Below are 26,727 nucleotides of genomic sequence, written 5' to 3'. Positions count from 1 at the left end.
AGAGGTTTTTTCAGAAGTCTGGTTTTGAAAGGTAGCATTGATGGAGGTTTTACAACAAGTATTCATACAAAAGGATGAATGGAAACTTATGGACCCAGTCTCCCAATTGATTGCAGGATTATACTTACGCAGCCATGGCAGGCCAAGTACAAGGGGACACACTGGTGATGTCTCCAAATCAAAGATGAGTTTTTTCTTCATGTCCCGACCCAATTAGAATTAATAAGGAAATGGTTTCTTCTGTAATAGGACCAGCCTTTAAAGGTGAACCATCTATAAGTTGTATGTGAATGGGTATCTTTTTAAGGACACTTGGTATCCAAGGTCTTTGGGCTAATTGAATGTCCATAATGTAACCACTAGCGCCCAAATCAATTCTAGCAGGTATATTACTGGAACTCTTGTCCCACTGTAAAAATAGAGATATGGACAAATGAGCTTTTGAATACCTTGGTATGTGATTGATAGAAAGTAGAGGAGTAGGTTGCTTACCCCGAATGGAGATGTAATGATCTTCTTCTTTGCTTTTCAGCATCAGAAAGAGGGCCCTTGAAACCTCCTATCTGCATTGGTTCTTCTGCAGAAGTTGTAGGAGGAGGTGAAGATAGAGATTGTATAATACGTTTGTGTGGAGGAATATAGGTAGTAGTCTTTTCCATATGTCTCTCCCTGAGACAACGATCTATCTGGGTTAATAGAGAAATAATCTATTCTAGAGGTTTGGGAACTTCCACTCGTGCTAGCTCGTCCTTTTAGGCTATTGGTTAAACCCAACCGAAACTGATCAAGAAGAGCAGCCTCATTCCAGGATGTGAGGGTAGCAATTTGGAGAAACTTCGTTATATAATCTTTCACATCTTTCTTGCCTTGTTTGAGGATGCAAATTCTTGCTTGAGCAGTAGATGTTTTATATGGATCTTCATATTGTGTTTTATTAATACTTTCAGAAACTGAGCCCAAGACTCTAAGATAGGGCTATGAGAGACAAGAAGTTGGTGAGCCCATACTTGAGGTTTGCCTGTAAGGAGTGAAATTACAGTTTGTACACTTATGAAGTCAGTGCGGTACGTCTTGAGTTGTAGGGAGAACAAAATTTGTCAAAAAGCGATGAAAGTTCGGAAGTTGGATCGATCACCATTAAACTTTTCTGGAAGTGCCACTCTAGGTTCGGATCCATTGTTGGAAGCTGATTCAGGTGTAGCTGAATTAGCCATTGGCATGTGGGAGCTAGTACTCTGTGGCGGTCTTTGATATAGCTGCTCCAAACTGTTTTGATTCTCTTGTAATGCTCGTACTGTTTGGGTAACAGTGTTTAGTTGCTGAGTTAGGGCCTCAATTATTCCTGCGAGTTCCATGTCTTTTGACTGAGTTATTCTGTAAGGTAGGGGAGGTGTCTGGAACTCAGTGTGCAGGAATAAAAACTCAAAACAGGAAAAGTCTTTCTAAAGTAATCTTTACTGAAGAAAAGATAAGCAGAAACAGATAAAGCACAAGTCTCTTTACAAGCACAGAACTCAGCGAGAACTGTTGGAAAGGGATTTTATGAAATGTCCAGCAACAAGATAGCATATGCAAATAGGTATAAGTCTCTCTACAAGCACAGAACTCAACAAGTACTGTTGGTGAGGTATATTGAGAACTGTCCAGAAACAAGTAAGCATATGCAAGTAGGCATAAGACTCTCAAAAAACTCAGAATTTAGTATACATAAGTATCACAACAGAAGTCTTTGATTTTAGCGCTGTCTAGCTGTAAAAAAACTATAAAAATGTATAGAGATAAGAGGTGGCCTTCAAGGGCTTAGAAATTAGCATATGAGCCTACCTTGGTTTAGCTTTCAACAAAGAATACCAAAAAAACAAAGCAAAGTTAATGATAAAAGTAAATAGGAAAGTTGTTTAAAATTCCATGCCTTATCTAAATCATGAAAGTTTAATTTTGACTAGACTGTCCCTTTAAGAAGCAGTAATGGCAGGATATATTATTTCTCTGTGGGGGTGAGCGCAAAATTTGTCTTCGCCTGTGTAGCCAAAAATCCTAGTACCGGCTCTGTCAACAAGCTTATCTCCCGAGTATTTCACTCACAAACTTTACCAAAACTCGCGAGTGAAAATGACCCTGTAAATTTATATAGGATTAAATAATTTAGACATTTGTGGGGATGAACTATTTTCCCATTTGGCTTACAAGTAAATACTTCTGAGTTCAGTGCAAAAAAAAAAAGCAAAATGCATTTATTAAGCTTTTAGTAGCCGTTTCAGCATCACAAGTCATAAATGCTAATGTTCCATTTATTTTAAGAAACATATCACATAGGTGCTAATTAGATATCTTTATATTATCAGAAGACACTGTCTAATTGAAATTGAAATGCACGTGGGGACACATGATATGCAGCCGCACACTATGCAGGTAAACAGTAAAAAAGTTACTCTGGTGAGTTTATCTTAGTTTTAACTAATGAAAAACCCAGGTATACATCATAAAACTTTTTCACATTTGCTTCAAAGATAAATGCAAATTGATGTTGAGTAGCACGTCCCTTTAAGTGGTTAGCTGGTCTGAGCCAGGGTGGTTAATATGATTAACAGTAAAACAGTATATACGGATATAGTCTGAACAAGGATATTGTGTTCTGTTTTTACACAGGTATGTGACCGATGCCACCGTGGCTGTGTTTATTGCCGTCCTCCTTTTCATTTTGCCAGCTACCAAACCCAAGTTTAGCTGTTTCAAGAAAAGTAACAGCTTTGATCTGGATGAAGAAGGTATTAAAGGGGCATTGTACACTAGATTTTTCTTTGTATAAATGTTTTGTAGATGACGATCCATTGATATAGCCCATCTGGGTGTGTTTTTGTAAAAATGTATAGCTTTGCTTTTTTTTCAATAACATTGTGCTGATTTTCAGACTCCCAACCAAGCCCCAAAGTTTTAGATGTATACTGATGTATATAGACTTCAGACTGTTTCTGTTTGTATAATGGGTCTTTTCATATGCAGGGGAGGTTCTGCTATCAGTCCCTTTTAGTGGGTGTCCCAGGCTAATCTCATCAACAGTGCTAAAAAGGTTTTACACTGGATTTGTATATCAGTATCTGTGCATATTCTTCTTTATAGTAGTGTCTATTGCATGCAGTTATATGAAAATTGGTGTATACTGCCCCTTTAACTCATCTTAAAGGGACATGAAACCCAATTTTTTTCCTTTCATGACTCATATCAAGCATACAATTTTAAACAACTTCCCAATTTACTTATATTATCAAGTTTGTTGATTCTCTTTGTATCTTTTGTTGAACAAGCAGCAATGCAATACTAATTATAAGCTGGACACATCTGGTGAGCCAATGACAAAAGGCATATATGTGTCACCACCAATGAGCAGCTAGTTCCCAGTAGTGCATTGCTGCTCCTGAGTCTACCTAGGTATTCAAACAAGTATACCAAGAGAAAGAAGCAAGTTAAATAATAGAAGTAAAATGAAAGATGTTTAAATATTCATGCTATGTCTGAATCCTAAAAGTTTTAAGGGTTATGAAACCCAAAAATTTGTGATTCAGACAGAGCATAACATTTTAAAAAGACTTTCCAATTTACGTCTATTATAAAATTTGATTCCTTCCCATGATATTCTGTGTCGAAGAGATACCTAGGTAGGCATCTGGAGCACTACATGACAGGAAATAGTGCTGCCCTCTAGTGGTCTTGCAAATGGATAACATTCCTGCAAGAAACTGCTGTCATATAGTGCTCCAGAAATGGGCCGGCTCCTAAGCTTATGCCCTTGCTTTTCAACAAAAGATATCAAGAGAACAAAGGAAATTATAATATAAGTAAATTAGAAAGTTGTTTAAAATGACATGCTCTATCAGAATCACGAAAGAACAATTTTGGACTTCATTTCCCTTTAATTTTCAATTTACTGTCCTTTTAATGCTATATTTTTGTCTTTATAATGCACATGTTAAAGTAGGCATTTAGAACATAAATTAAAGGGGCAGTACTTACAGGCTGCAGCTTTAGTAGCTTCATACGTTTACAATTAGAGATACCAGTGCATGTGCAAGAAAGTGCTAAAACAGGTATACAGTGCTAAGTGTGCTCTTTGAAGTACTGAGTGCAGAGACACATCTGATAGGCTGTGCTGAACTAAAGTACTATTGAGAGAAAACTATATTCCTATGTATATATGTGTATACAGATGCATTTATATGTGTAGATATGTATTTACAGACATATATACACATATAAACACATAAATACATATATACACATATAAACACATAAATACATATGTACACACATACATAAGACATATGTATTTACAGACATATATACACATATAAACACATAAATACATATGTACACACATACATAAGACATATGTATTTACAGACATATATACACATATAAACACATAAATACATATGTACACACATTAGTGGCGTATTTAGGTTTTGTGCTGCCCTAGGCACTTAAAATTCTGCTATTTTTTGGTTCAGTGTGCAAAAATGTTTTTTTGTGGGGGGCTTTTCCAATAACAATTTAAAAGAAAATGGGCTATCAAAACACTTGGGTTGAATTGCAAGCATCTCATACCATTTTTTCCCTGAGAGAGGGGAGAAAAGGGAGAGAAAGGAAAGAAGGGAGGGAGAGAGAGAGAGAGAGAGAGAGAGAGAGAGAGAGAGAGAGAGAGAGAGAGAGAGGGGAGAAAAGTGGGGAGGGAGAGGTCAGAGGAGAAAAGGGGGAGGGAAAGAAGGGAGGGAAAGAAAGGAGCAAGAGGGAGGGAAAGAAGGGAGGGATGGAAAGAAAGGAGGGAGGGAAATAAAGAAGGGAGGGAGTTGAGGGAGGGAGTTGACGGAGGAAGGGAGGGAGAAAGGGAAAGAAGGGAGAGAGGAAGGGAAGGAAAGAAGAATACACTTTGAAACAATCACTGCCCTTCACATGCAACAACATACAGTAATTACTATCATTCAACCTTTTAAGTGTCCATTTACTATTTACTCCGTGGGTTCATGAATGCAGAGAAAGCTAGCTATTAGTAGCTAACATACATTAGCGCTGAGAGTTTATGATTAGACATCACATGAATGCAGAGAAAGCTAGCTATTAGTAGCTAACATATATTAGCGCTGAGAGTTTATGATTAGACATCACATGAATGCAGAGAAAGCGAGCTATTAGTAGCTAACATACATTAGCGCTGAGAGTTTATGATTAGACATCACAAGCTGATCTAACAGTGCACAGACACATCCAGTATGTTAGCTGCTAACACCTGCAATAAGCACTGCGCTCACAGACCCACCACAGCTGATATGGGGAGACAGCATATCGGCACAAGGTCTTCTCCTCCAGCCTCACCTTGGAAGCATATCCCCGGGCAAGTTTCTCACTGAGAATGCTTCCACTGTAAAAATGCCGGCAGCTCTAAATGAAGCAATGGTTTAAAGGCGCACTGCCTGTGAAGAGCAACCTTAATCAGCGCATGTGCCTTGTCTTTTCTGTAAAAGCCGGAACTTTATCGCTCACTGTACTGTGTGCTGGCTTTTTGAGAGAGGATAGGGCAGATGTGCTGCCCCTCCCAAATCTGCTGTCCTAGGCACCGGCCTTGTTGGCCTAGGCCATAATACGTCCCTGACACACATATGTATTTATGAATAAATACAAAATATTCTGTTATGTGAAGATAGAACATTGGAATGTGAAATATTCATATTTTCATGTTGCATTAGCACACATAAGAATATGGGGTCGGGTTTGCATTTGAGTTGGGTGTTGGATTTCCCCCCACTTTTTTTGCTCCATTGACTTGTATAGGGGAATACTGGAACATGCACGCGATATTCTAAGTTCGGCTTTTTAAGCTCATAGAGTTAGCACACAAGCAAAAACAGTTTACTTTCAACTCATAATATGAGAGCAACCTAATGCGTGCAAGACGCTTACTGACACCTAACTTAGTTAATGCTTAAGTAGAAGCGTTTATTAGTGCTCCACTTGTAATCTGGCCCAATATAAATATTATAAAGGTAACAAGCTGTAATGTTGTCTGCAATGTATCTGTAATACTGCACTGCAGAGAGTCAGTGGTGACTTGTATGACACAAATTAAGTCACAGAAGCAATAAACACCACTGCCAGCTTTTTAAGAAGGTGTGGTACTTGAATACTGGTGCACTGGCCCTCACATGATATGTGCATATGCCGCAGAAAAACAGTAATAACTTTTACTAGAAGTATTTTTGGTAATAGAAGTATATTGCAAAAATGCTTCTATTTCAAATTAAAATGCACCCATGCACATTTTAATTTTTTAACTTTCTATAACTTTAATTTTAAATGGAATAATTGAGGATCTTAACAGTTGTTTTTTATACATACAGTATTTCACAAAAGTGAGTACGCCTCTCACATTTTTGTAAATATTTTTTTATATCTTTTCATGTGACAACACTGAAGAAATGACACTTTGCTACAATGTAAAGTAGTGAGTGTACAGCCTGTATAACAGTGTAAATTTGCTGTCCCCTCAAAATAACTCAACACACAGCCATAAATGTCTAAGTAAGTACACCCCTAAGTGGAAATGTCCAAATTGGGCCCAAAGTGTCAATATTTTGTGTGGTCACCATTATTTTCCAGCACTGCCTTAACCCTCTTGGGCATGGAGTTCACCAGAGCTTCACAGGTTGCCACTGTAGTCCTCTTCCACTCCTCCATGATGACATCTCAGAGCTGGTTGATGTTAGAGAGTTTTCGCACCCCCACCTTCCATTTGAGGATGCCTCACATATGCTCAATAGGGTTTAGGTCTAGAGACATGCTTGGCCAGTCTATCATCCTCAGCTTCTTTAGCAAGGCAGTGGTCATCTTGGAGGTGTGTTTGGGGTCGTTATCATGTTGGAATACTGCCCTGCAGCCCAGTCTCCGAAGGAAGGGGATCATGCTCTGCTTCAGTATGCCACAGCACATGTTGGCATTCATGTTTCCCTCAATGAACTGTAGCTCCCCAGTGCCGGCAGCACTCATGCAGGCCCAGACCATGACACTCCCACCACCATGCTTGACTTTAGGCAAGAGGCACTTGTCTTTGCGCTCCTCACCTTGTTGCCGCCACACACGCTTGACACCATCTGAACCAAATAAGTTTATTTTGGTCTCATCGGACCACAGGACATGTTTCCAGTAATCCATGTCCTTAGTCTGCTTGTCTACAGCAAACTGTTTGTGAGCTTTCTTGTGCATCATCTTTAGAGGAGATTTCCTTCTGGTACGACAGCCATGCAGATCAATTTGATGCAGTGTGCGGTGTATGGTCTGAGCACTGACTGGCTGACCCCCCACCCTTTCAACCTGTGCAGCAATGCTGGCAACACTCATACATCTATTTCCCAAAGACAACCTCTGGATATGAAGCTGAGCACGCACACTCAACTTCTTTGGTCAACCATGGCGAGGCCTGTTCTGAGTGGAACCTTTACTATGAAACCACTGTATGATCTTGCCCACCGTGCTGCAGCTCAGTTTCAGGGTCTTGGCAATATTCTTATAGTCTAGGCCATCTTTATGTAGAGCAACAATCCTTTTTTTCAGATCCTCAGAGAGTTCTTTGCCATGAGGTGCCATGTTGAACTTCCAGTGACCAGTATAACAGTGTGAGAGTGATAACACCACATTTAACACACCTGCTCCTCATTCACACCTGAGACCTTGTAACACTAACGAGTCACATGACACCGGGGAGTGAAAATGGCTAATGGGCCCAATTTGGACATTTCCACTTAGGGGTGTACTCACTTTTGTTGCCCATGGTTTAGACATGAATGGCTGTATGTTGAGTTATTTTGAGGGGACAGCAAATGTGCACTGTTATACAGGCTGTACACTCACTACATTGTAGCAAAGTGTCATTTCTTTCACGTGAAAAGATATAATAAAATATTTACAAAAATGTGAGGGGCGTACTCACTTTTTTGAGGTACTGTATGTGTGTATATATATATATATATATATATATATATTGGATAAATTAAGTTTTGTTATTTAAGGATATTAAAATGTCCCATGGATCCTATAAGACTAATTTATCCTGGAGCTCAACCTAGTCTGCTAAATTTACCAAAGTTCCCACCTTGAATGCCGCACCTGACCAGTTCTGTGTCTTTGTGCATGGTGAGGTTATGCTGCTGGGAGCCTGCGGCTTCCCCCACGTAGACAGAGGGCAGGAAGGGTCTGGGTCTGACAAAGTCTGACTCAGTCACTGAAGTGCTGTCCCTTGTTGGATCCAATTGATCCCATGGTTGAGCCAGCCCTGAGACGATTTCTGCATTCCTAAATGCACTACATAACATTAAATACAAATATAAAGTCTTAAGTGCTTGTTTATATACCAGGGGATACCAATAGGCTCTACCAAGCCTTTTCTGTGATATTCCACCAATGCTTTTTAATCAGCTTTCTGTCTGATATACGCTATTACTAAACTGTACATTTTTAGGTCTCCATGTACGAAGCAGCGGTCATTAGATCCCGGATTCTCTGAGGTGGCAAAGAGAAATCATCGAGAGCTTGCTCGCTCTCGGTGATTGACGGTCCCTACACTTGCATGATTGGTCACGCGAATGAAGGGGCAGGCATTACACACTCATCAGTGCAGACATTACACACTTATCAGTGCGGACGCGGCAGACAGCTTCGCAAGTTGAGAAGCTGTCCGCCCACATTTTAATACATGGGGCCCTTAATGTGTATAATATTTCCTAATTATTTAAAGGGACATAAAAACCTAAAATATTTCTTTCATGATTCAGATAGCATAATACAATTGTAAACAAATCTCCAATGTACTTCTATAATCTAATTTGCTTTGCTCTCTTAGTATCCTCTGTTAACAAGCATGCCTAGGTAGGCTCAGGAGCAGCTAGCTAGTGATCAGTGGCTATACATATATACCTTCTTTCATTGGCTTACCTGATGTGTTCAGCTAGCTCCCAGTAGCAATGCTACTGCTTCAATAAAGGATACCAAGTGAATGAAGAAAATTAGATAATTGGAATACATAGAAAGTTGTTTAAAATGTCATGCTATATCTGAATCATTAATTAATAATTTGGGGTTTCATGTACCTTTAAGTTGTTTTGAATGCTGCAACTCATAATTTCATTTTAAAATAGTATCTTACAACATTATAATATACAGACATAGTAACAACAGTGATATGGAATTGCTTCCTTTTGGTTTAAAGACAATTTTTCTTTATATTTACAGAACCAAATGAAGCATTTTGCTCTGCTCCATTATTGACATGGAAGGTTGTCCATAAACAGATGCCCTGGAGCATTGTGCTTCTTCTTGGAGGAGGATTTGCCCTGGCTAAAGGCAGTGATGTGAGTTGTGTGTGTGTGTGTGTGTGGACTGTGTTGTGAGTGTTTGTATGTGTGAGTGTGTTGTGAGTGTTTGTGTGTTTGAGTGTGTTGTGAGTGTTTGTATGTGTGAGTGTGTTGTGAGTGTTTGTGTGTTTTGAGAGTGTTTGTGTGTGTTGCGAGTGTTTGTATGTGTGAGTGTGTTGTGAGTGTTTGTGTGTTTGTGTGTGTTGTGAGTGTTTGTATGTGTGTGTTTGTTGTGAGTGTTTGTGTGTGTTGTGAGTGTTTGTATGTGTGTGTGTGTTGTGAGTGTTTGTATGTGTGAGTGTGTTGTGAGTGTTTGTGTGTTTGTGTGTGTTGTGAGTGTTTGTATGTGTGTGTGTGTTGTGAGTGTTTGTGTGTGTTGTGAGTGTTTGTATGTGTGTGTGTTGTGAGTGTTTGTATGTGTGAGTGTGTTGTGAGTGTTTGTGTGTTTGTGTGTGATGTGAGTGTTTGTATGTGTGTGTGTGTTGTGAGTGTTTGTATGTGTGAGTGTGTTGTGAGTGTTTGTGTGTTTGAGTGTGTTGTGAGTGTTTGTATGTGTGAGTGTGTTGTGAGTGTTTGTGTGTTTTGAGTGTGTTGTGAGTGTTTGTATGTGTGAGTGTTTGTATTTGTGAGTGTGTTGTGTTTGTGTGTGTGAGGAGTGTATGTGTATTGTAGAATGTTCACTTGAATTGCGTGGTTTAAAATATATGAGTAAGAAAACAAACAGTATTTTCAGAGCTCCGTATACCACTTATATAATTTACTATTCCAGTATATCAAGAAAAGTTTTAGTGATTCAGTGAAAGAGAGTGACTTTGTTGTTGAATGTTCCCATAAAGAGATATATTTTTAGTGTCTCTGTTTAAACAGGTACGGAATTAATCTGTGAGTATCTCTCTTATTCTCAATTTGGTGAAAAACAAAGTTTATAAAAAAAATGATGAATTTTCCACCATGTGGTATAGTCTGTTAAAAGAAGAGTGTTCATACACCATGTGAGAGTTAATTCTGTTGGTAATCAGTCTCAAAAGTGTCCTGTGATGTCCTGAAATATGTAGATAATAGTAGTTCCTGACCAGTCAGGTATTTTAAGGGTAAGTTTCGTCGGACTTCTGCTCTAGGCTTAACGGGTTGTATTCAGCTGTGTGGCAGACTTACCTAGCTGTATTTTGGGTACTCCTTGCAACGGCGTATTCCGTGTATGGCGGGATACTTACAGCGTCTTCACTGCCGGATCTAACAGCTTGATCATCGGACCTGGATCTCTGGTTAATTTTAAAGATGTCCCCCAATTTCCCCCCCAAATAAAGTGTAGTGTTGTTTGTTAAAATAAAAAATAGTAGCATTTTTATTTTTTAAAATAATAACTGCACAAAGCAGTTATAAGGGGTTAAAGTGAGGGGATGTGGGATGTTAGAACAAACAAAAAAGTGCCTTTACATTGCGGTCTAGACTGTGATTTCACATACAGGTATATATATTTATATTTATCTGTTAATTTGTGTTCATACACATATAAACACATACATATATATTTACACTTTGCTGCCCATTGCCAAGTGACTTGCCCCATTCGCTGCGCTAGGTTCTCTCCCATGACTTTCAACATGAGAATAAAGCTCCCATTGGAGCCTATGGAAGCGCGCTGTTGTGAGCGCAAAACTGCCATGCTTGCGAAAGCACAATTTTTCCCACCACTCGTAATCTAGCCCTATATAAGACATATAATAAAAAAGGAAACACATTTCTAGGATTAATCCCCATTCTGAAAAATATTCAGTTTTTTCAGTCGTGAAAACCCTCCATATTGATTTTATACAAACTGATAAGTGAATATAATATGAAGACCATCGGCTAGATTACGAGTTTTGCGTTATGAGTGAAAAAGCCTCATAACGCTACTTTTACACTACCGCCGGTATTACGAGTCTTGCAGGTATAGCTGCACCACACACTTTTTTGGCCGTAACGCAATGTAACTACCGCACCTTTCAAAAAGTCAATTTTCAATGGGACTTCAATAGCGCCGGTATTACGAGTTTTGCCTGGAAGGCAAAAAAAAGCCTATACCGTCAAGATCCGTACGGGTACCGCCATCTAAAGTCAGTAGTTATGAGTTTTACGTTATAAATCTGTAGCATAAAACTCATAACTAAAGTGTTACAAAGAACTCTAACACCCATAAACTACCTATTAACCCCTAAACCGAGGCCCTCCCGCATCGCAAACACAAAAATAAAATTATTCATCTGCCGTTCCGGTCATGCCACCACTTAAAAAATGTATTAACCCCTAATCTTCCACTCCGGACATCGCCACCACTATAATAAACATATTAACCCCTAAACCTCCGCACTCCCGCATCGCAAACACTAGTTAAATATTATTAACCCCTAATCTGCCATCCTCAACGTCACCTCCACCACTATACTAAAGTTATTAACCATTAAAAACCTAACCCTAAGTCTAACCCTAACACCCCTAACTTTAATATAATTATAATAAATCTAAATAAAAATTACTATCATTAACTAAATAATTCCTATTTAAAACTAAATATTTACCTATAAAATAAAACCTAAGCTAGCTACAATATAACTAATAGTTACATTGTAGCTATCTTATGTTTTATTTTTATTTCACAGGCAAGTTTGTATTTATTTTAACTAGGTAGACTAGTTAGTTTATAGTTATTAACTATTTACTAGCTACCTAGTCAAAATAAATACAAATTTACCTGTAAAATAAAACCTAACCTGTCTTACACTAACACCTAACATTCCACTACAATTAAATAAATTACATTAATTAAATACAATTAACTAAATTACAAAAAAAATAAAAAATACATTATCAAAATAAAAAAAGCCCCCCCAAAATAAAAGAAACCCTAGCCTAAACTAAACTGCCAATAGCCCTTAAAAGGGCCTTTTGCGGGGCATTGCCCCAAAGAAATCAGCTCTTTTACCTGTAAAAAAAATACAAACAACCCCCCAACAGTAAAACCCACCACCCATACAACCAATCCCCCTAAATAAAACCCTATCTAAAAAACCTAAGCTCCCCATTGCCCTGAAAAGGGCATTTGGATGGACATTGCCCTCCAACAGATTGACCCCTTTTTTTCTCCCCCCCCTTTGTACTTGTTGAGTAAAAAACAATAAGAAAATGACAGAGATACACTTGTTCGTGCATTTGAATTTATTCAAGTCTTGGGTTTTTGTATGATTTGGGATGATTATGACGTGCAATGTGTAGCATACCTTGAAGTAGAGACGTGAAGGCAATTAGCGGGCGAAAGCTAGGTAGTTATTAAATAGTTAATAACTATTTAGTAACTATTCTACCTAGTTAAAATAAATACAAACTTGCCGGTAAAATAATAATAAACCCTAAGCAAGCTACAATATAACTATTAGTTATATTGTAGCTATCTTAGGGTTTATTTGATAGGTAAGTATTTAGTTTTAAATAGGAATTATTTAGTTAATGATAGGAATATTTATTTAGATTTATTTTAATTATATTTAAGTTAGGGGGTGTTAGGGTTAGACCTAGATTTAGGGGTTAATAACTTTAGTTGCGGCGATGTTGGGGGCAGCAGATTAGGGCTTAATAAATGTAGGTAGGTGTCGGCGATGTTAGGGACGGCAGATTTGGGGTTAATAATATTTAACTAATGTTTGCAAGGTGGGAGTACAGCGGTTTAGGGGTTAATATGTTTATTATAGTGGCGGTTCGGCAGATTAGGGGTTAAAATTTTTATTTTAGTGTTTGCGATGCGGGAGGGGTTAATAGGTAGTTTATGGGTGTTAGTGTACTTTTTAGCACTTTAGTTAAGAGTTTTATGCTACGGCGTTGTAGTGTAAAACTCTTAACGACTGACTTTAAAATGCGGTACCAGTCTTGACAGGAGAGGGTCTACCGCTCACTTTTTGGCAGACTCGTAATACCGTCGCTATGCAAGTCCCATTGAAAAAAGAGGATACGCAATTTACGTAAGTGGATTTGCGGTATTTCCAAGTCTAAGCGGAGAGCCTGTACCTTCAAGACTCGTAATACCAGCGGGCGTTAAAAAGCAGCGTTAGGACCTCTTAACGCTGCTTTTTAAGGCTTACGCACAACTCGGAATCTAGCCGTTATTTTTTTGCTTGTTTATCTATGTTATGATTATTTTCTTCAATAAAATGTTTAAAAAAAACTGCAGCAAATAAGGTGCTAATGTGTCCAAACCATTTTCAAACACACCTAGTATGTTTGTTTATTTCAAGACTGCAGAAAAATCGTTTGCTTATTGCAAGACTGCAGAAAAATCTTGTAATTACAAGATTTGCTGACCTTTAAGATTAAGGATTAATTTGATTCTTAGATCATATATCAAACCACAACTTTTACAAATCTATCACTTTTCTGCAGGCTTCTGGTCTGTCTTCGTGGCTGGGACAGCAAATGACACCATTACATACTATCCCGCCCTGGGCGATTGCAATTATCTTGTCACTACTGATCGCAGTTTTCACAGAGTGTGCCAGCAATGTTGCCACCGCAACGCTCTTCTTGCCGATCCTTGCATCCATGGTAAGGACATTACTGAAGATATAACTACTGTATATGTTATACTTTACCTGTTAAAGAGTTGGATGTTTAAACTTGGTCTGCTTAAAGAAATATCTATGCAATATCAGAAATATACGTGAAGCTAACAGAAACTAGACCCCTTTGCTAAGAGTATTCCAAAGTATGAATAAAGTCTTCATATTGTTTATATAAGTATTAATTGCTGCTAATCATACAGTCCAATATTACAATATAAAAATAGTATTACTATAGTATGCCTGACAGCAATGTTAGTTAGCAGCCACGAATGTCATGCTTTAGCACAGATTCCATAATTGCATTTAAAGTCTAGAATACATCATTTATGTAAGAACTTACCTGATACATTCATTTCTTTCATGGTGGCGAGAGTCCACGATTTGTTACATATGGGATATACCTTCCTACCAGGAGGAGGCAAAGTTTCCCAAACCTCAAAGCCTATAAATACCCCACCCACCTCACTCATATCTCAGTTTAATGTATAGCCAAGAAGTGAGGTGTAAAAAAAGAGCAAGAAAAAGCCATACATAAAGGAACAGGAAAAAAGATGTGCACTGTTAAAAACAACCCATAATGGGGAGAGGACCTTGTGAACTCTCGCCACAATGAAAGAAATTAATTTATCAGGTAAGTTCTTACATAAATTATGTTTACTTTCATATAGGTGGCGAGAGTCCATGATTTGTTACATATGGGATATAACACCCAAGATGTGGAAGACCACGAGTAACAAAATTAAAAGGGAGGGATAAAATATAAACAGCTTTTTTCGCTGAAAAATAATATCCAAATTAAAGTCTTTTAATAACTACAAAACCTGAAGAAATTTTAATAGGCAACAGAGTCAACGAGTGACCACTGCCTGAAGGACCTTTCTACTAAAAGTTGTTTCTATAGAGGCAAAAACATCAAAATGGTAAAAATTGGTAAAAGTATGCAAAGAAGACCAAGTGGCTGCTTTGCAAATTTAATAAAATGAAGCCTCATTCTTGAAAGCCCAAGATGTGGCAACTGATCTTGTAGAATGAGCAGTAATTCTCTGAGGCGGAGACTGACCCGCTTCCAAATAAGCTTTGTGAATCAGAAGTTTTAACCAAGAGACTAAAGAAATAGCAGAAGCTTTCTGACCCTTCCGTGAACCAGTAAAAATGACAAACAAACTAAAAGTCTTTCTGAAATCTTTAGTGGCAGCAACATAGAATTTCAAAGCTCTGACAACATCCAAAGAATGTAAAGATTTTTCAGCATTATTTTTAGGATTAGGACACAAAGAGGGAACAACAATTTCCCTGTTAATGTTATAATTAACAACCTTTGGCAAAAATGTTAAAACTGCTTTGTCTTGATGAAATATCAAGTAAGTTGTTTCACAAGAAAGGGCGGATAATTCTGAAACTCTTCTAGCAGAAGAGATAGCCAAAAGAAACAAAACTTTCCAAGAAAGTAGTTTAATGTAAAGAATGCATAGGCTCAAAAGGAGGAGCCCGTAAAGACTGTAACACTAAATTGAGACTCCATGGGGGAGAAATAGATTTAATTACAGGTTTTATTCTGGACAAAGCCTGAGCAAAACAATGAATGTCTGGAAGATGAGCAATATTCAGGTGAAACATAACAGAAAAAGCAGAAATCTGTCCTTTCAAAGTACTGGAAGATAAGTCCCTATCTACACCATCTTGAAGAAACTGAATAATTCTAGGAATTCTGAATGTATGCCAATTTTTTTTTTTAGTGGAACACCAAGAAATATACGGCGAGATTACGAGTTTTGCGTTAGAGGCTATGCGGTGCTAACGAGCAGTTCTCTCTCACCGCTCACTTACCTACAACGCTGTTATTACAGGTTTTCTGAAACCCGTCGTTAAAAGACAAAAATTGAGCGTTGAGCAAAATTTTGCTCCAAATCTCACTCAAATACCAGTGCTGCTTAAGTCAACGGTGAGCTGGTGTAACGTGCTCGTGAACGATTTCCTCATAGGAATCAACAGGGAGAGCCAGCTGAAAAAAAGTCTAACACCTGCAAAAAAGCAGCGTATAACTCAGTAACGCAGCCCCATTGATTCCTATGGGGAAATAAAAGTTATGTTTACACCTAACACCCTAACATGAACCCCGAGTCTAAACACTCCTAATCTTACACTTATTAACCCCTAATCTGCAGCCCCCAACATCGCCGACACCTATATTATATTATTAACCCCTAATCTACCGCTCCGGACATCGCCGCCACCTACATTATACTTATGAACCCCTAATCTGCTGCCCCCAACAACGCCGCCACCTACATTATATTTATTAACCCCAAATTTGCCTTCCCCAATGTTCCTGCAACCTACCTACACTTTTTAACCCCTAATCTGCCACCCCCAACGTCACCGCCACTATATTAAAGTTATTAACCCCTAAACCTAACACCCACTAACTTAAATATAATTTAAATAAATCTAAATAAATATTCTTATCATTAACTACACTATTCCTATTTAAAACTAAATACTTACCTATAAAATAAACCATAAGCTAGCTACAATATAACTAATAGTTACATTGTAGCTAATTTAGGGTTTATTTTTATTTTACAGGCAAGTTTGTATTTATTTTAACTAGGTAGAATAGTTATTAAATAGTTATTAACTATTTACTAACTACCTAGCTAAAATAAATACAAAAGTACCTGTAAAATAAAACCTAACCTAAGTTACACTAACACCTAACACTACAATATAATGAAATAAATTAACTAAATTCAATACAATTACCTAAATTAATTATTTAAACTAATTACACATAATCTAATAGCCCTATTAAAATAAAAAAATCCCCCTTTAAAGTAAAAAAAACCCTAGCCTAAACTAAACTACCAATAGCCCTTAAAAGGGCCTTTTGCGGGGCATTGCCCCAAAGTAATCAGCTCTTTTACCTGTAAAAAAAAATACAAATAACCCCCCAACAGTAAAACCCACCACCCACACAACCAACCCCCCAAATAAAATACTATCTAAAAAAACCTAAGCTCCCCATTGCCCTGAAAAGGGCATTTGGATGGGCAGTTAGCTCTATTGCAGGCCCAAACCCTAACCTAAAAATAAAACCCACCCAATACACCCTTAAAAAAAACTAACACTAACCCCCTGAATATCGACTTACCGGGAGACGTCTTCATCCAAGCCGGGCTGAAGTCCTCAACGAAGCCGGGAGAAGTCTTCATCCAAGCCAGGCGAAGTGGTCCTCCAGACGGGCAGAAGTCTTCATCCAGACAGCATCTTCTATCTTCATCCATCCAACGCGAAGCGGGTCCATCTTCAAGACATCCAACGCGGAGCATCCTCTTCATCCGACGACTAAAGCTGAATGAAGGTACCTTTAAGTGATGTCATCCAAGATGGCGTCCCTTAGATTCTGATTGGCTTATAGAATTCTATCAGCCAATAGGAATTAAGGGAGAAAAATCCTATTGGCTAGGGTTAAAAAGTGTAGGTAGGTTGCGGGAAGGCAGATTAGGGGTTCATAAACATAATGTAGGTGGTGGCGGCAATGTCCGGAGAGGCAGATTAGGGGTCAAAAAATTAATTTTAGTGTTTGCGATGCGGGAGGACCTCGGTTTAGGAGTTAATAGGTAGTTTATGGGTGTTAGTGTACTTTTTAACACTTTAGTTATGAGTTTTATGTTACGGCGTTGTACCATAAAACTCATAACTACTGACTTTTAAATGCGGTAGGACTCTTGAAAGGAGAGGATTTCCCGCTTACTTTTTGGCCTCCCAGGACAGACTCCTAATACCGGCGCTATGGAAGTCCCATAGAAAAAAAAACGTTATGAAGTTTACGTAAGTTGTTTTGCAGTAAGGCCAAAAAAGTATGCGGTGACACTAATCCTTCAAGACTCGTAATACCAGTGGTAATAAAAAAGCAGCGTTAGGACCTCTTAACGCTGCTTTTTTACTTTAACGCAAAACTCGTAATCTAGCCGATAAATTTTCCAAACTTTAAAATAAATTTTCCTGGAAACAGGTTTTCTTGCTTGAATCATAGTATTAATTACAGAGTCTAAAAAACCTCTGTGACTGAGAACTAGGCGTTCAATCTTCACGCCAGTAAGTTCAGAGATTTTATGTCTGGATGAAAGAAGGGACTTTGAGACAGAAGGTCTGGTCTTAGAGGAAGATGCCAAGGCGGGTAGCCAAGGCGGGTAGCCAAGGCGGGTAGCTGGACATTCTGAACTAGATCTGCATACCAAATCCTGAGAGGCCACGTAGGAGCTATCAGAAGTACAGATGATAGTTCCATCTTGATTTTTAAAATCACTCTGGGTAGTAGAACTAGAGGAGAACTATATAAGCATATAAGAATGACCAAGGGACTGCTAGAGCATCTGTCATTTCTGCCTGAGGATCCCTTGACCTTGCAATGTATCTGGGAAGTTTCTTGTTCAGACGAGAGGCCATGGGATCTATTTGTGTCTTATATAAAATACAAAATAGTAAATAGGGGCGCCCTTAATATCCCAGTATTCTATAGTGTCAATACTTAAAAAGACAATCAGTGAGAAATAGCACAAAACAATTAAGCAAAGTTGACAAATGTAATAATCCTGATTGGTATTATCCACATTATATTATTGAAATCTACAATATAGGATTTATAAATAATTAAATTAGATATATAAATAGTCTCTGGTGGTCGCAGAGTAACGTTGGAGGCAGCAATCTGTGATGATCCAGGCCAGGATCCAAGAACAATGGTCTAGAAAATATAAAAAGAACAGATGCACCACATGGCCCAATATTGTTGGAACAAACAGAATGTTGTAGTATGTAGCAATTACACTTACATGTGTTGAAGCACCTCAGGTGATGCTGTAGGAGCAGTCTGGGATCTATAACAGTCACCCAGAAGACCGGCCTCCTAAGATTAGTGTGGAGTCTGTAGTGGAGATATATAAAAAACAAAGAGTGCCTATATGGCCTAGTACTGTTTAACCAAAGTTATATGCCACAAGGAGTAAATATTGCACTCACATTTGTTGTAGCATTAATTCAGTCACCCAACAAACTTGGTTCAGAGGCAAACAGGAGAACCCAGGCCTCAAGATGATTCAGGATGCCCAGGAATATTCAAAGAAGATCCAAAAATAGCAGCAAGTGTTTAAAAAGTAGTAAATTTACTTTATTAAAACATTTAAATGTCTCAAGCGACGCTTTTCTCAGCCAAAGGCTGTTTCATCAGGCAAAAGGGGCTTTTGGAGAGGGGAAAGATTTCTGATCTTTGTTTCGAAAGGAACAAAAATGATTTGGAGCCTTGAGGTAAAAAACAGACTTACCTCCAGTAATGGAAGAAATTATAGAATCTAATTGTGAACCAAATAGATTCTTACCCTGAAAAGAAAGAGATTGTAATCTCATCTTGGAAACCATATCAGCATTCCAAGTTTTAAGCCAGAAAGCTCTTCTAGAAAGAATAGCTAAAGACATAGTTTTAATGTTAATTTTGACAATGTCAAATGCTGCATCACAAATAAAAAGATTTGCTTATTGTAGTAAATGTATTACATTACAGTATTCAGGGTCGCAAGAAAGTTGCTGAGCAAGATTAGAAAGCCAAAAAGTAGAGGCGGCTGCCACATCAGTAATAGATATAGCTGGTCTAAGAACATAACCAGTATGGAAATAAGCTGTAAAAAAGATTCAAGTTTAGGATCTTTGAAAGAAGTACTATCTTCGAATGGAATCGTAGTACGCTTAGCTAGAGAAGGAACAGCCCCATCTACCTTAGGGGTAGTTTCCCATAGTTCCAAATTAGCAACAGGCAAAGGATACAATTTTTTAAACCTAGAGGAAGGGTACCAGGTTTAGACCATTCTTTAGAAATAATATTAGAGACTGCATTAACAGAACGGAACAGGAAATATTTCTGGAATAACAATGTTAGACGTAAAAAACATTTTTAACTTGCTACAAGGAATATCCTCAGAAGGTTTAACTTCTTCAATACCTAAAGTGACTAAAACTTATTTTAAAAGAAAACGAATGTGCTCAATTCTAAATAAAAAAAAAGATTTATCTGGTTCTGTATTAGATGAAGTAGCCTCAGTATCAGAGAAATCATCATCATCATGAGAAGATACGTCAGTATTAGTCTGATCAGTACAGATTTTACTAGATGAAGGCAAAATTATGTGCTGATCTCTTATGGTTATTTGAAGGAAGAAATTCAGTCAGAGCCTTTTCAATTGAAGCAGCAATACATTTCTTCGTTGCTGGAGGTGCAATCTCAGAAATTGAAAATGGTCTGGATGAATAGGAATGTGGAGATAAGCATCCTGTAAGTCTAATGTGGACATATAATGACCTTGCTGAACAAAAGTTAGAATAGTCCTTATAGTTTCCATCTTGAAAGTTGGAACTATTAAACATTTCTTCATTGCTGGGGGTACGCCATCTACATCCATCTGTGAAATTGAAACAGAAGGAGCATTTGAAACCTCAGTAGGTCTTGATAAAAACAATATACATGAGTCACATAAATTTGCTGAAGATGGCACTTCAGAAGTTTTGCAAAAGATACACTTAGCTTTAGTAAAAATGTGTTCAACAGACTCAGGTCCTATGGTGATTTCAGGGACAGTAGTGGGTTGTTCCATTATGGCAAAGGAAAAACAAAACAATAAAAAAAGTAAAATTAATTACAATCTTATGCTTAAAAGACTTTGAGGATTTGGGAAAAAGTATTTGCAAAGATAATTACTGTAAAATACCCCTAAAAACAATTGTAAAAGAGCTTTAAGTATAATACATTTTTGCAGTAAACACAAAGCCCCTTTAAATGTTGAGGCCCTGAAAAATGCAAAATGCATCTATTTAAAGCCAAATTGAAGCACAAAATTGCGGCAAAAAAAGCGTGCAAAAAAAACTGTGCAAAAATGACGTTATAGGGGGCGGGTTTAAAAAAGATGCTATTCGGCGGCGCGCTTGCCAGATTCAAGTGACCGGGTAAAGGTAAGCATCAAAGTTTAATAACGAATGTGCTCAAATTTGCAACAAAAAACCTTAACACAGCAGCATATAATAAAAATCATCCTCAAAAAATTATATGTCTCAATATAAGCGGAGAAAAAACTAAAGAACCTGGGCTGCAATATATTTATAATAAATCAATAAACTTTCTCTATAAAAAAGTGCCCAAATTAGTCCGGAGTGCCTTATTAAAAAATTATACTTACCGTAATAAAGCAGACATTCGTCCACAAATGCAGACAGGCTAAACCAATGCTGAAAACATATCAGCAGATGTACAGATATAGGCGTATGTTGAACCATAAAGGGAGGCAGGAGATGAATCCCTGAAACCGGTTTACAGATAGCCCATAAAAAGGTTTTAAAAAGAGGTAGAAACATGATAACCTTAGGCAAAACTCCCTCCACGTCCCTCTGACAAACACTGTAACTCTGAGGGAAAAAAACGGACTTCAATATACACTGAAGTACATATTACTGAAGCACATCTTACTTTAACCACCTACAAAGGAGGCAAAGTTTAAACTGAGATATGAGTGAGGTGGGTGGGGTATTTATAGGCTTTGAGGTTTGGAAAATTTTGCCTCCTTGTAAGAATGTATATCCCATATGTAACAAATTGTGGACTCTCGTCGCCTATATGAAAGAAATCTAAAATATATAGTCCTGTTTTTAAGAGATAGTAACAGTTATCTCCTACAACAATTTTTTAACAACCAGAAATAGGCGTGCTGTTTAGAAACCCTCACTCTAGATTTTGCAATAAAACACTATTTTGGTGTGATTAGAACCAACACGCTGATTTCCAAAGAATGGCTAAATATTACAGACTTAATTGAGTCTATTTGCAGATGTCATAGGGTATTGCATGTTCCACAAAAAAGTGTGATCCCAGTGATATATATAACATCAGGATCCCTTTTCCGTATACTTTTGAGAATAAACTGTACCTGCATCAGGATCCCTTTTCCGTATACTTTTGAGAATAAACTGTACCTGCATCAGGATCCCTTTTCCGTATACTTTTGAGAATAAACTGTACCTGCATCAGGATCACTTTTCCGTATACTTTTGAGAATAAACTGTACCTGCATCAGGATCCCTTTTCCGTATACTTTTGAGAATAAACTGTACCTGCATCAGGATCCCTTTTCCGTATACTTTTGAGAATAAACTGTACCTGCATCAGGATCCCTTTTCCGTATACTTTTGAGAATAAACTGTACCTGCAACTGAGTATCCTGTGTAAATCTACGTAAAAGTCACTTAGTAGACAAATATGTGCCATTCCTATAGCAATTACCTGCTACCTAATGGGGCTTAAGACAAGAGGGGTATTGTGTGTATTTGGTTCTACTTTCTGTACAGGATATGTATTAATTTGTACCCCTAGCACACATATAGTAGATGATTGTCATATTATTAAGTACTGTCAACTGTCTCCAGAGTTGGGTCTTATGTCCTGCTGCATGGAGTATGGGGAGAGATGAGTGTTTCTAAATACCCAGTTGTAAAATAGCTTCATGGTACCTAGTGATACTTCAGTGAACTCTTACATGTTAGAGGGGCAGGTGACCCCTCATTAACTATCAAGGGAATTACCCTATTTGAAACCAGTGATCTTTTACTCTTCTGCAGTTTGATCAATTGAACCCTTTGTGGTCAGTTTCGTGGTGAACTCAATGTCACGGTTTTCTAAAAAAAAGTAATACTTTAAGGGCTAGATTACAAGTGAGGCACAAATGGTTTTGCGCTAGCGTATTCGTGTTTTTGTGAGCCATTTTCATTGTGCTGATATTACAAGTTGCGCAAAATCACTATTGTGCTAGCCACTTACGCTTTAATCCTTACTGCGATCTCAGAGCTGTGTTTAACTGAAACAAAAATGTTGCACAAAACACTTCAAAAATACATTACAAAGTACAGTAACACTTAATAATAACACCATCTAATAAACATTATTTAAAAAAAATATTGCACAAAAAAGTTATAAGGGCTCAAAAATATATGATATCTCGGATTATAAAAAAAAAAAGGCTGGCAAAGGGCTTTAACATTAAGACACCTACATGTGCATTGCTAAAGATGTATTTATATGTATATATATATACTGTATATATATATATATATATATATATATATATATATATATGTCTATATATATATATATATATATATATAAATATATATAAATATATATGTATTTACAGTCATATATACACAAATAAAAACATTAAAGGGATAGTCTAGTTAAAAAACTTTCATGATTCAGATAGAGGCCCCTATTTATCAAAGGTCTTGCGGACCTGATCCGACAGTGCGGATCAGGTCCGCAAGACGTCGCTAAATGCGGAGAGCAATATGCTCTCCGCATTTAACATTGCCCCAGCAGCTCACAAGAGCTGCTGGTGCAACGCCGCCCCCTGCTGACTCGCGGCCAATCGGCCGCCAGCACCGAGGTGTCAATCAACCCGATCGTACTCGATCGGGTTGATTTCCGGCGATTCCTGTCCGCCTGCTCAGAGCTGAAGACTCGCCAGAAACACGGTCCTTCAAGCTCTGTATGGAGCTTGATAAATATGGGCCAGAGAGTGCAATTTTAAGCAACTTTCTATTTACTCCTATTATCAATTTTTCTTCGTTCTCTTGGTATCTTTATTAGAAAAGGCTGGAATGTAAGCTTAGGAGCTGGACCATTTTTTATTCAGCACCTGGGTAGTGCTTGCTGATTGGTGGCTACATTTAGACACCAATCAGCAAGTGCTACCCAGGTGTTGAACCAAAAATTGGCAGGTTTCTAAGTTTACAATCCAGCCTTTTCCAATAAAGATACCAAGAGAACAAAGAAAAATTGATAATAGGAGTAATTTTGACTATACTATCCCTTTTAATATATATGTACGCATATATAGACATATATATAAGTGAATTATATCCTTTTGCCATTAAGTAGATGAAAACATGATAAAACATTTATGCAATATTCATATTTGGTAAAGATTTTAACTATATATTTACCGTTAAATATTTCACATTTGCTAATGCGAATATGCTATGTTATCTGCGCGATGGGTGTTAGTCTGTTTTCAACAATATTTTTTTTCTCCACTGAATTCTATTAGGAATGCGAAAATGTGATGGAGTTTGCGCAATCTCTGGTAGATGCACGCGCATGTGGAAAATTAAGTTAGATTTTTCACACTATTTGGGTTAACGCTGAAACTTGTAATACGAAAGCAACCAAACCAACCTGCACAAAAAAACTTAACTCTAGCAGAGTTTTTGTGATTGCGGAAAAAAAAATAGCATGCCAATTGTAATCTAGCTTAATAGTAAAATTGATTTTAATAAATATTAAATTAAATTATATCGCTGAAGTGCTTTATTTGTTACATAAATTCGAAACACTAAGGTGTCACATGTAAAAAATTGGGACAATTACTTGTTAATAATTTAACTTTGGTTTATAGCTCATCTGTTACAATACAAAAATTGATAAATGCAAAACGGAGAGCTAACTCATAATTTCTGGTAATGAAAATTATATCAAAGTTGTGTATTTCTCTGGAACACAAATAGTTTTTCAATGAGTTTTAAATGTGTTATTCTTTATCCACAACTGCCTTCTGATATTTTTCTTTTTTTTCTATGTTACTAGTCAAGATCCATTGAGGTAAATCCACTTTACATTATGATTCCTTGTACGCTCAGCACATCCTTTGCCTTCATGTTGCCAGTGGCCACACCTCCAAATGCCATTGTCTTCTCGTATGGTCATCTCCGAGTTTCTGATATGGTAATAACATCTAATAATTCTTCCTCATATCTCAGATTAGCAGTTGCTGACGTCACCAAAATAGTTTAATTTCACTGAGAGCAGCAGACCCGCTCTATCTATTCCATCAACTAAGGACTGGCAGCATCGCCTTCACTGTTACACAGTCCGCATGCTGAAGGTATACGATACGAGTGTCCATGGTCACGCTAATGATATGCTGAAATCTGAGCTTTGATTTGAGCGTTTGGTTAGGTGATGAGCAGACACTTTTTACTAGGGGCAGTCTAGAGTGATGTAATTTTGGGATTAAAGGAAGAGATTGTAATATGTATAATGAAACACTGTTTTTATGTCCAAGTAAGTTGATTTTATTTTGCTCAACTATAGTAATTGTTCGGTATGTTTAGTTAGTGGGATTTTACATACAGTTTTGTAATACTTTGAGAGCCATCAAAATATTAATAAGTGTCAGATACCTTACATTGGGCAAGTACAGGGTATTTTAACCATCTATAATTATTATAATTTTTTTTTATAAACCTATCAATATAAACAATCAAACCATTAGTTAAAATGCTAAATCTATTAATTTAGGATGACTATTATATAGGTAATTCAAAATTTCAAGGCAGTCAAACGCAAACGTACTACTAACAAAATCTAGCAAAAACAAGAATCTCTAATTTATTTTTATTTTTTTAGGTAAAGACCGGCATTGTGATGAATTTAATTGGTGTTATATGCACTACGATAGCAGTCAATAGCTGGGGAAGACCTATGTTTGATTTGGACATTTTCCCTCTTTGGGCAAACAATACAGGAGGAAACTGATTTGTTTGGAGGGCTGAAAATCCAGAAAACATGGACATATCATCAGAAGTTTAGGCTTTATAAGCAATATTTTAAACTGTTAATAACTATTGATATTCATCTCGGATTTGTATGCTGCTGAAACAAAACAGTCTTGGGTTCCATATTTCTTTCTGGCCCAAAGGCTATCGTCCATCCATCATCTCTTGTAGCCACAGGAAATCAAGAAGACCAGAAAACTTGGGGAACATAATACAAGTCATTCTGCAAAGAATAATACTTAGATGTAATAACCACAGAGAGAACTTTGATTTAAAATTATTTTTATTACAGTAACTATTACAACATGAAGCTGCTCAGAGAGTATTTATGCATCAATGAAAACACAATCTAGAAACCGTAGGCGTCATATTGCAATGTTTGTATTTTCTAAGTTATTAAAAAAGGTATTTCAAATTCTTAAATTTATGTCATGGGCATTTGATTTAAATGGAGCTAAATGTTTTAAAAAAATAAAGAATTTAGAAAATGTAGCCTTTTTATCTTTTTCTTTATAATTTCCAATTAACAATCACCTAGATTACAAGTTTTGCGATCGTGTTCTAATGCTGAAAAAATTGTAATTTCAGCGTTAAAACAGCAACACAGCCATTACAAGTCTTGTCGGTATAACACCCCCCCTAACTTAATATTAAAATTACAATTTCCCTATCTTAAATTAAATTAAAACTTACCTGTCAAATTAAAAAACTAACGCCAAGATTTAGAGTTCTGCGTTAGCCGTCAAAAGCAGCATTAAGGGCTCCTAACGCTGCTTTTGGCCGCCCGCTGGTATTTAGAGTAAGCCAGGAAAGGGTCTAACGCTCACTTTCAAGCCGCAACTTTCCATACCGCAGATCCCCTTACGCCAATTGCGTATCCTATCTTTTCAATGGGATCTTCCTAACGCTGGTATTTGGAGTCTTGGCTGAAGTGAGCAGTAAACCCTCTACTGACAAGACTCCAGCCGCAGAAAAAAGTCAGTAGTTAAGAGCTTTCTGGGCTAACGCCGGTTTATAAAGCTCTTAACTACTGTGCTATAAAGTACACTAACACCCATAAACTACCTATGTACCCCTAAACCGAGGTCCCCCCA

At 37.4% G+C, this 26,727-nt stretch overlaps 1 protein-coding gene across 1 annotated transcript in view; it reads left to right on the top strand.

Annotated features, from left to right (window-relative positions):
• SLC13A5 (solute carrier family 13 member 5) overlaps positions 1 to 26,125 on the top strand; it is a 118,241-nt gene extending 92,116 nt beyond the window's left edge. The window contains exons 8-12 of the mRNA XM_053704607.1: positions 2,650 to 2,768; positions 9,274 to 9,392; positions 13,809 to 13,970; positions 24,663 to 24,800; positions 25,485 to 26,125. Of these exons, the coding sequence (XP_053560582.1) occupies positions 2,650 to 2,768; positions 9,274 to 9,392; positions 13,809 to 13,970; positions 24,663 to 24,800; positions 25,485 to 25,613 (667 nt within the window). The 3' untranslated portion in view covers positions 25,614 to 26,125. The remainder of the gene's footprint in view (positions 1 to 2,649; positions 2,769 to 9,273; positions 9,393 to 13,808; positions 13,971 to 24,662; positions 24,801 to 25,484) is intronic.
• The last annotated feature ends 602 nt before the right edge of the window (positions 26,126 to 26,727 follow it).

The sequence above is a fragment of the Bombina bombina genome, chromosome 3 (assembly GCF_027579735.1).
Source record: "Bombina bombina isolate aBomBom1 chromosome 3, aBomBom1.pri, whole genome shotgun sequence".
NCBI classification, from domain to species: domain Eukaryota; kingdom Metazoa; phylum Chordata; class Amphibia; order Anura; family Bombinatoridae; genus Bombina; species Bombina bombina.
The sequence above is the reverse complement of the archived record's forward strand: the minus strand, read 5'-3'. Positions and strand labels throughout refer to the sequence as shown.